Raw genomic sequence first — 11577 nt, forward strand, 5'->3', positions numbered from 1 at the left:
GGTAGAGGTACTACTTGGCTTAGGTACGTAGATGATGTACTTGTAATAGTGCCGAAAGAAACCAATATTGAAAACAAAATAAGAAGACTTAACACAATTCATACGGACATCCAGTTCACAGTTGAACAAGAGAAAGAATACAAACTGCCCTTTCTAGACACATTAATACACAGAGGCCATAATCATTTAATATTTTCGGTATACAGGAAATCCACCAAAAGGGATGATTTTATTCACTTTTTCTCAGCCCACAGTAAAAGAGTTAAAACTAGTGTCCTGATAGGTTTCTTCCTCAGAGCCTATCGTATATGCAGCAAAGACTTCCTTGAAGACGAATTAACATACATTAAAGACACATTAAAAAACTTGAGATACCCAGGAGGCCTAATCAATAAAACAAAACACAAAGCAAAGAAAATCCAGGATCAATCGAACGCCCGAACCAACGGACCAAACGTCCAGGCATCCATACCAAACGACCGTGCAGTGACGAAAGATCATGTCACGCCACATTTTATAACTGTGCCTAATTCTGAAAACACCGAGGATATTGATAGGTATTTATTGAAAGGTGGGATAAAAATTGCTAAGGCTTCCTCTAATAAATTAGGAAAAATGTTTAAAAACCACACTGATAATCACAACCTCGGTGTGATTTATCGCATCCAATGTAGCGGCTGTCCCTTAGCATACATCGGTGAATCAGGTCGAGGGGTTGAAAAAAGATTGAGCAAACATAAAAATGATTTAAGAGCACACATGACATCCAACCTACCTGATTGTAACAAAGTCGAGATCTTACGTAAGGGACTTCAGAGGAAAATGAGAAAGACGGTGGAAGCTGCACATATAAATATCCAAGTAAACAACAACGATAGAGAAGGATTTCTATGCCTTTCCAAAGCAGCTAGTCTCCTAATAATTAACGCTCTGGAAAAGACCTGACACTCGAAGCTTGACGAGTTCCTCCTACTGCAAGTATAAAAATTTGTGATCATGATGTAATATAGCGAGTCCTCTGAAGGTCATAGTGACCAAAACGTTAGGACGTATTCTAAAAGCCCATCTTCGTTTACCCTTCCCCGCCTATCACTCTTTCATATGTATATATATGTATATATATATATATATATATATATATATATATATATATATTTTATATATATATATATATATTTTATATATATATATATATATATATATAAATGTGTGTGTGTGTGTGTGTGTGTGTGTGTGTGTGTGTGTGTGTGTGTGTGTGTGTGTGTGTGTGTGTGTGTGTGTGTGTGTGTGTGTGTGTGTGTGTGTGTGTGTTTCATCTTGGCCTTTTGGATCAAGTGTTGGATGTTGGACTCATGATCGACAGCTATTTCCCTCCCGGAAGAGAGCTCAGAGCTCGTGTGACCGATCTATGGGTAATGTTGTGATCTTACACGCACCCCCCCTCAACTCCCCGCCCACGAGAGTCGGAGTAACGACTCGAAGCGCAGCGATACTGAAATTATTTCAGCCCCGAGCCAAAAATCACCGTGTGACGTCATAGACACGTGGCCAACACCAAACATGCTTCGATAGAGACAGTCATGCCTATCCACCTCGTTGGGACGGGTGGAACGTTTAGACCCTGTTCACATTAGCGGTTTCAATCACTGGTTCAATTACAAGTCGATGCAGGCGTTTACACACAACCGCGCAGTTTTTCCTTGATTATGTGGTACCGCCGCGATTTCCGTGCGGTTCAAACCGCTAGTGTGAACAGGTCCTTAAAAAAATTAATTTAGACGTACTTTCCGACCAGGTGAGTGGCGTAGCCCAACTCCTGTAGACGCTCGGGAAGGAGTGTGTGATTTAAGGAGAGACCTGTAGGTTGCTTGGGTCTTATGGCGCCTCTCTGAAAAAAAAATATTATAAAAGTATTTTTGAGAGTTTCTATTCTCGAAAAAATTACCCTAGAAAATGCAGCTGCTAATATTACGAGTTTCATATCAGATTAATTGTTTTAAAGGAAAACAAAAACAATGGGTCGAGTCTGTAAAACATGCAGCACGCGCACACACGACAACATTACATACAGCTTCTTGTATACTCGTAGATACACGACTTAATGGCTTAGGAGATGTAGCCTGTTACCATACTGTATACGATAGTCGCCCCTTTTTGTTCTCAGTTCCCTATGAAGGTCCCAATCTCTAAGAGAAAGATCATGTGTTTTGAAAATTAACATACTTATGTACAAGTTGTATAATTATGTTTTATGTCTAAGAATTCAAGAATATATTTATGTTTTCCTATGATGTACAATCAGCGTACGATTCGTGTTGATGTTAATTGTCGGGATGTGGTGATTGTCGACCATTCTGTGGAAGGCAGAGGAGTTCTCTCTCTCTCTCTCTCTCTCTCTCTCTCTCTCTCTCTCTCTGATACAGCCTTGAAGTTAACACTGTACCCATTACTCTAAATTTCAGGGTTATGTCCACTACCCCCATATCTTTAAATGTTCAAAAATTAATAAACCCGTGTTGGTAAATCAGTTGTATTAGAGAGTGAGCATAGATAGGTAATTAGAGGTGATCGCAGGCTAAACTGGAACAATACATGGATTCAGATCTAAACATGACACTTGGAAATTGAGGGTATGATTCGTATGAACTAAGTTGGAACTGTACACGACTTGCGGCAAGGTAAAAAACTGGAGAACAGGAGACGGGAATCAACGAGTGTTGCTCTTTTCCTGTATGCGGTAATTAACCCTTTAAACTCCGATGATAAGATGTCTTGTCATTTGGTCAAATATAACAAAAAAATCATAAAACACCAAAATGTTTGATCAAACACCAGAAAAATATGACGTCAATCCTCGCGCGGTCAAGCCGCATCAGATGATATTCGGGTGTACGGGCCGGCGCGAGGCTTACCATATACGGTTTTTCGTATCTACACCACAAGCGGCTGACACGAACACGATGTCACCAGTACCGCTTCTTAGCGATATATTACCCTGTATGGTTCGAATGACTGGAACAGAGTAGGGAAGCAAGATCTTATAGTGAACCTGCCCGACAAAGTTTTGACAGAAGCAAGCCCTTTCTGTGTCTCGGTTCCATATCTGTTGACAAAAATATTTTACGGATTACGTGAATAAGAAATACAGGTGGGATGACAGTGAGAGAAAGGTTCAAAGTAAGGTTTTGTTACGCGTTTCCATGTTCTAGATACATCCAATAGTTACGCCATACCGAGAAAGTCTAGGTTAGCCTTAAAGAATCTGCGAAACTATGCAAACATGGTGATTACGAGTGCTGACAAAGGGGTAGGGAGTCATGAACAAAATTTATTGCAATAAAATGTTAGACCTAAGTGACGCTGAAACCTACGTAAAGAAACCTAAGGGACACGCTGAACTGGAAGGAGAGAGGTTCAAGAAAGAAGACAGGAGGATAGTCGTGAAATTCAAAGTTAAGATATTAGTGGGGTTACTGGAGGAAGCCCCTGGATCACCCACTATGCGCGGACTTCCTAAAACGCACAAACCAAACATCCCGATGAGACCCATCACATCCGGGAATTCGCAGTGCCCCACACAGATGGTTGGCCAAGTGTTTGGCCACACCCTTGTCCGCTAGAGTAGGATCAGCGAGTAAAGTCAATCTGAAAAGTTCGAACGATCTGATCGAGAGAGGAATGTAGACCTTTCACAGAAGACCTTGGTTGCGTGTGGTGTAACGAACCTGTTCACAAGTGTCTCCATTGAAGGGGAATTAAAGGCTGTTAAGAGAGGTGGTCACTGATACGAGGGACGAGGATTTGCCTCTAGGTAAGGAAGATTTTTGGAAATTAGTATACCTTTGTGCGAGATTTGGCCATTTCGTCTTCAAGAACGAAGAATATTTTCAGAGTCGTGGACCCCCAGTGGGAAGTGCTGTCTTAGCCTCATTGTATATGGGAGCGTTAGAGATCATTTCATAACAATAATGGGTCAGGGTATAACCTGGATGTGGTACGTGGATGATGTACTCGTCATCGTCCCAAGAGAAACCGATCTTGAAGCTGAATAGGTTAAATGGGATAGAACAGAACGAGACATTCAATTCACAGAGAAACACGAGGAGAATAATAGATTGGTCTTCCTGGACACGGTGATATGGAGAACATAAGAATAAAGGAGACTACGAGAGACCATAAGGCCTACACTAGGCAGCTCCGTATCCATCACCACCTGTCGTCCCCATCCATAGGGAACAAGACCACATTCTCAGTCTACAGGACAAGAACGAGGAAAAATGACGTCGTCCACTACCACTCTACCCACAATGACTAAACCAACGGTGAAGTTATCAAAGTTTTTTTCCCCGAGAACATACTAAATATGTAGTGAGGAATTACTCCAGGAGGGAATTCATTACATATTTGACATTTTCAAAAAAATATGCTATCCAGAAAAATAACTGAGGCAGCGTACATGGCTTCACGTCCCTGTAGCAACCACAGAGATGAATTGATCAAGTTAGCGAGGTTAACGAGCGGCATTGTCCTTTGCGAGGCTGGGCGCAAGTGTGGGAGGAGCGACGTTGATCGTAGAGGAGCGACGTTGATCGGGGAGGAACGGGATAAGCTGGGAGTATATAAGCTGTCAGTGAAATGTTTGTATACACTCTGAAGAAGTCCTTGGAAGACGAAACGTCAGCAATAAAACTTTATATCTCACCACCCTTCCACTTACATAGACACCCCCCCCACTCACAAACAACCCCACCCCCAGACCCACAGATACACACGGTCATATATAAGCTCTCCTCCGGGAGAAAAATAGCTGTCGATCACGAGTCCAACATGTGATCCAAGAACATTGTGAATTACACACACAGACACAGGCGATTCAGACACCCACACACGCAGAGAAACACACAAAGACAAAGAGGCACATAAAGACAGACCCACGCGCGCACGTGCACACACACACACACACACACACACACACACACACACACACACACACACACACACACACACACACACACACACACACACACACACACACACAACGGCGCACTCACACGTAATGACAGTCTACAGCGCGCGCACGGTCTCACACAGCCCTAGTCTACGCTCCCGAGCTCTCATCCGGGAGGGTAATAGTTGGGGATCACAAGTCCAGCATGTAATACAAAGGTTGTGGGACGAATTGTAGTACCTGCCTGCCGAGCTTGTACGGGTAGTACCCGGTCATCAGAGCGGATCGTGTTGGAGTGCAGACTGGTTGAACGTAGTGCTGGTTCAGACTGATGCCATTATCGTGAAGATCCTGAAGGTTTGGCGAGATAACTTTTGCATTGTGCCAAGATACGTCATTCCAGCCTGAAAAAAGAATGTTAAAAGGGGAAAAGAAAGTGAGAAAGAGTGTGAAAGAGAGTACAGGCATTAGTGTTGCTTTAACGGTTGATGTTAAAATAACGAGGTTGAACATGTTGGTTGTATGGTCCCGGTATTTTATTTCACATTAATTCTCCTAATGAAAAAAATAAACAAATAATTTTTCTAGATAGATAAATAATGATTATAATGTTGGGCAATGCATCTGGTCTCTGATTCCAAGACATCAACGTGAACCTTTATTAATACTATACTCTTTACATCATTAAATAGTATCATTATATTCAACAGAATACGTAAAAAAATATCTTCAGGTATCGTTGACAAATTTCATGGTAATTGTCTTTAAGATTACTATCACTATTATTATTTCTATCGTTAGCATTATAAGAACATAAGAATGAAGGAGACTGCAAGAGACCATAAGGCCTACACTAGGCCGTAAATACAAGTTGTAAATCGACCTTACCCATATCGTCAGCCAGTATGAAAATGATATTCGGGGGCGAATCCTGGGCACGACATGCCTGGAGAAGACCCAGGAACACCTGGATCCCAAAAACCACTGCAGAGGCGCGCAGGAACATCCCGGATGTCATCCTGGGGAAGATATTAACGAAACAAATTTGTGTATTATATATACATACATGAATTATATATACATATGTATATATCATACATAATATATTATGTATACATGTATTATATATACACATGTATATATAATACACAATGTATTATATATACACATGTATATATAATACACAATCTATTATATATACATACATATATATCAAACTACCGCTTTACGGACGTTTTGCCACGATTGAAACGTCGGCTCGTATTCACAGATTATAAAGGGCGGTGCAGAAAGCGACTGAGACACAGTCAATAAATAATACACAATCAATATATAATACACACTATCATATATACATACATATATATCAAAATACCGCTTTAAGGACGTTTTGCCACGATTGAAACGTCGGCTCGTATTCACAGATTATAAAGGGCGGTGCAGAAAGCGACTGAGACACAGTCAATAAATAATACACAATCAATATATAATACACACTATTATATATACATACATATATATCAAAATACCGCTTTAAGGACGTTTTGCCACGATTGAAACGTCGGCTCGTATTCACAGATTATAAAGGGCGGTGCAGAAAGCGACTGAGACACAGTCAATAAATAATACACAATCAATATATAATACACACTATTATATATACATACATATATATCAAAATACCGCTTTAAGGACGTTTTGCCACGATTGAAACGTCGGCTCGTATTCACAGATTATAAAGGGCGGTGCAGAGAGCGACTGAGACACAGTCAATAAAAAAGAGAAGCAAACTACCGAGAGAGACTACAAAGCAGAAAGAAGAAAGAAAAGCTGAAGCCCAGGGCCCAACTGAATTTACGTAGAAATTTTCTACAATCGTCGATTACAACTGTTATTTTTTGTTAGAGTAAAATTTAATTTTAACGAAGAATTTAATTACTTTCCTGAACTCTGTCATTCGTCCTAACTGCGCACGGCCTTAATTACGTTGATGTATTATAATGTACAAAACGAATATTTAATTTTCTATTGCTCTATCACGTAGGTATGCACTTCTATGAAAATTACTGTGTCCAGACACGCTACTTTCGCGTTGAAATAATCTCCCTGGCACTAATAAGTATTTAGGGTTTCGTCTACCCTAGACCTTCACTTGAATATAATACATGTTAGGAGAGAGCATTCTAATGGCAGGGTAGGGGGGGAAGGGCAACGCGTCAAGGGGAGGGAAAAGGAGGTTACAGGGAGGTAAATGTTGAGAGGAGCACACTACGGGAAGGGAAAGGGGGGGAGGAGGACAGCACGCTACGGAGAGATCAAAGGGGGAGATGGAAACACGCTACGGGGAGGGAAATTGGGATGGGCAGCACGCCACGGGGAGGGAAAGGGGGAGGGACAGCACGCTAAAGGGAGGGAAAGTTGGAGGGGCAGCACGCTACGGGGAAGGCAAAGGGAAACGAGGAACAGTCTACGAAGAGGGGAATTGGAGGGGAGAGTCTAACCCAGTGGTTCGCAAACTTTTCTGGCCTGAGGCACCCATGCCAAGCCTTTCAGAAGTCCCGGCACCTGTATTAGAGAATCTAAAATCTAGTTTGTCAGTATTTTGTTGACTCAACATTAGTGTAACAAAATTTTGTCCCTGGATGATATGAAAATGCTCATCTTTACACGGATGCTGCTTTAAGGAACAAAAATAGATGACAGTCTGTAATACGAAAATTATCTTTGCCCTGAATTTTGGCGGCACCCTCAGTTGATCTCGCGGCACTCTTTGGTGCCGCGGCACACCTGTAGGGAACCACTGGTCTAACCAGACGGGACAGAGTCTATAACTGGAAGTAACGGTGTAGGGGAGACGTTACAGAGCGTAGGGGGGAGACGTTACAGAGTGCGGGGGGAGACGTTACGTGGTGCGGGGGGGGAGACGTTATGGGGTGCGGGGGGAGAGTTATGAGGTGCGGGGGGAGAGTTATGAGGTGCGGGGGAAGAGTTACGGAGTGCGAGGGGGGAGATTTAAGGAGTGCGGGGAGGAGACTTGCGGAGTGCGGGTGGAAGAGTTAATGAGTGCGGGGAGGAGACTTGCGGAGTGCGGGGGGAGACTTGCGGAGTGCGGGGGGAGACTTGCGGAGTGCGGGGGGAAGAGTTACGGAGTGTGGGGGAGAGTTACGGAGTGCGTGGGGAAGAGTTACGGAGTGTGGGGGGAGAGTTACGGAGTGTGGGGGAGAGTTGCGGAGTGCGGGGGGAGAGTTACGGAATGTGGGAGAGAGTTACGGAGTGTGGGGGAGAGTTACGGAGTGCGTGGGGAAGAGTTACGGAGTGTGGGGGAAGAGGTTACGGAGTGTGGGGGAAGAGTTACGGAGTGTGGGGGAAGAGGTTACGGAGTGTGGGGGCGGCTGTGGTTGTGGGTTCGGGGTTAGGCTATGAGCTGGGTAGGACAGATTACAGGGGAGTGGGAGGCCAGCTCTGGCGGTGGGGCCATTTACGGAAGACTTAAATACAAAATTGAGTAAAAGTATTAGAGAGGAGTACCACGATCTCCCAGCAATAATATCGACACAGCTTTATTTTGTAACAAAAAAAAAAATATATATATATATATATATATATATACATTATATATATATATATATATATATATATATATATATATAATATTTTTTTTTTCTTCAACCACATTAACTTTTTACTTTTAATTCCATGTCATCACGATCGAGACTGACAATGCGCTCGTCGGAGACATGTACGGAAACTGATACGAAGTGAAGCCAAGGGCTCGAACCTCAGCTCAGACGTATCAAAGTAACAGTGACTAACCACTGCGCCATCAAGAGAGATGGCGCAGTGGTTAGTCACTGTTACTTTGATACGTCTGAGTTGAGGTTCGAGCCCTTGGCTTCGTTCCGTATAATTTTCCTTGTATGTTTCCGTCGAGCGCATTGTCAGTCTCGTTCGTAATGACATGGAGTTAAAAGTAAAAAGTTAATGTGGTTGAAAAAAGATTAATATCTGCACCAGGGACCATTCAGCGTGTGTGAATATATACATACATATATATCGAGCGCATTGTCAGTCTCGTTCGTGATGACATGGAATTAAAAGTAAAAAGTTAATGTGATCGAAAAAAGATTAATATCTGCACCGGGGACCATTCAGTTATATATATATATATATATATATATATATATATATATATATATATATATATATATATATATATATATATATATGAGAGAGAATGCGGGTGGGGAAGGGCAAACGAAGATGTGTTAGGAATAGAGTTTATTGCCCTAACGTTGCGACCAACTTGGTCTTCTTCAGACCAAGTTGGTCGCAACGTTAGGGCAATAAACTCTATTTCTAACACATCTTCGTTTGCCCTTCCCCACCCGCATTCTCTCTCATTTGTCTGAAATAATCTTATATATATATATATATATATATATTTGTATATATATACATATATACATATATATATACATATATACATATACATATATATATATATACATATATATATATATATATGTGTGTGTGTGTGTGTGTGTGTGTGTGTGTGTGTGTGTGTGTGTGTGTGAGTGTGTGTGTGCGTGTGTGCGTGTGTGTGTGTATGTATGTGCATGTATGTGCATGTATGTGCATGCATGCATGCATGCATGTGTGTGTGTATGTGTGTGTATGTATGTGCATGTGTGCGTGTATGTATGTTTGTGTGTGTATGTTTGTGTGTGTATGTGTTTGTGTGTGTATGTGTGTGTATGTGTGTGTATGTTTGTGTGTGTATGTTTGTGTGTGTATGTTTGTGTGTGTGTGTGTGTGTGTGTGTGTGTGTGTGTGTGTGTGTGTGTGTGTGTGTGTGTGTGTGTGTGTGTGTGTGTGTGTGTGTGTGTGTGTGTGTGTGTGTGTGTGTGTGTGAAAATGGAGTTCTGTACGGAACCCTTATTACCCCCCATGCATTTGAATTTTGTCGCCGATAACCAGCGTTTCTATCCGCGGGGTCATTGTCACTCTAGAACTTTTCCGAAATACTCCCTCGAGGCAACTGTCAACAAATATAATTTGGGACCTTTAAACAAAATTTTATTCGACAAAACCAGTGCCAGAGTTCAAAACATTTAGATAATTTTGAATGCTAGGTTCAAGCCATAGTTCTACATCAAATCCAGGTTTTTTGTCTTACCATTCTTTATACACGTGAACAATTTGTCTTCTGCTTGTAGTTGCAATTTTGCCCAACACTGCAAGCAGATTTTGAACGCGATTCCACACTCGGCAACCAGCGAGGACAAAGATATTAGGTCCCAATGGTCTGCCCATACTTTGCTTACTGATGCTTTGAAATACAGGGTGTTCCAAAAGTATACGTCACATTACTACATTCTATATGTTAATTGTTGAGGATATCAAAACTGTTTAAAAGCTTATTTCAATTTTTTGTACAAGAAATATGAATAAAGTGCAAGATTGCATGCTCCTGCGGTGGCCCCCTAGGTCTCCAGATCTCACTCCATGCGACTTCTTCCTCTGGAGGTATTTGAAATGTTTGGTGGATGACCTGAAGTACTCGAATAACAGAAGCCTTGGCAACCATCGACAACGCTATTCTAGGTTGCGTTTGGCAAGAAATATATTACAGTTTGGATGTGTGCCGTGCAACCTAAGGCACACACATTGATCACTTTTAAAAGATAAAGTCCTTACACTTTTAAGTTCATATTTCTTATACAGAAAATTTAAATCATAAGCTATAAGGATATATAAATCGAGTTTTGATATTCTCAATAGTTAAGATATAAAATGTCGTAATGTGGCATACACCCTGTATTCTACAATCATCCTAAACGGAAGGGTTAATTAGACAACTTTCCATTTACTCTAACATAAAAAAGATACTCTTTTTAAGCGACTACAGCGGTCCGAGTTCGAATCCCGCCCATGTCCATTTACTAATTTCGAACTACTTAACAAAAGTTCATTCTGAACAGCGAGGCATAATGGCACGACCACCATTGACGAGTACTGCCAACTTTGACTTACCTCGTTCGGTGACTTCTACAACACTAAAGCCAGGTGGCCTCGATGTACAGTATAACAGCAAATGATGTTGCCAAAACATCGTACACCGACAACCGAGTTTTTAACCATTTTAAGGAAATGAAACATATGCAAAGACAAGATATTTACTATCAGCAAGATTCTGTAAGGCATTGTCGACTGCAAGCCTGATATCTGTTATTATCGTGAGAAATGATTGGAAATGTGCGTTTGACTTTCCTAGACGAACTTGCTTTTGTCTCATACTTGGATATATTTCATTGGATTTCACATAATAATGATAACCTATTGAAATTATAGATTCGTTTAGTAAATTTATAGAACGCGTCAAAAAAAAATTAAGTTGAATTTCAGAACAGGGCGGGGGGGGTTGGGGAGCTGGGACGGAAGGACGCCATTGTGGGCCTCTGGCCCAATTCCCGCGGGAAAATAAAGTCTGTCACAAAACACAATTTTCTGTATTTAGGAAATCACACAAGACGAAACGCCAAGTATATTGACAATTCTCTTGCATACCCAGTATATTTGATCAAAAGAAATAAGACAATAAATATTTATTTATCTTTTTTATCAGTGCC

At 41.4% G+C, this 11577-nt stretch overlaps 1 protein-coding gene across 1 annotated transcript in view; it reads right to left on the reverse strand.

The window, feature by feature from the left end:
* Positions 1-11087, reverse strand: part of LOC143024921 (arylsulfatase J-like) — a 21324-nt gene extending 10237 nt beyond the window's left edge. The window contains exons 1-4 of the mRNA XM_076184387.1: positions 10982-11087; positions 5837-5967; positions 5189-5352; positions 1785-1888 (exon numbers count right to left, since the gene is read on the reverse strand). Coding sequence (XP_076040502.1) covers positions 1785-1888; positions 5189-5352; positions 5837-5966 — 398 coding nt within the window. The 5' untranslated portion in view covers position 5967; positions 10982-11087. The remainder of the gene's footprint in view (positions 1-1784; positions 1889-5188; positions 5353-5836; positions 5968-10981) is intronic.
* Positions 11088-11577: the final 490 nt, after the last annotated feature.

Source organism: Oratosquilla oratoria, chromosome 4 (assembly GCF_046742065.1).
Source record: "Oratosquilla oratoria isolate Oo_2021 chromosome 4, ASM4674206v1, whole genome shotgun sequence".
NCBI lineage: Eukaryota > Metazoa > Arthropoda > Malacostraca > Stomatopoda > Squillidae > Oratosquilla > Oratosquilla oratoria.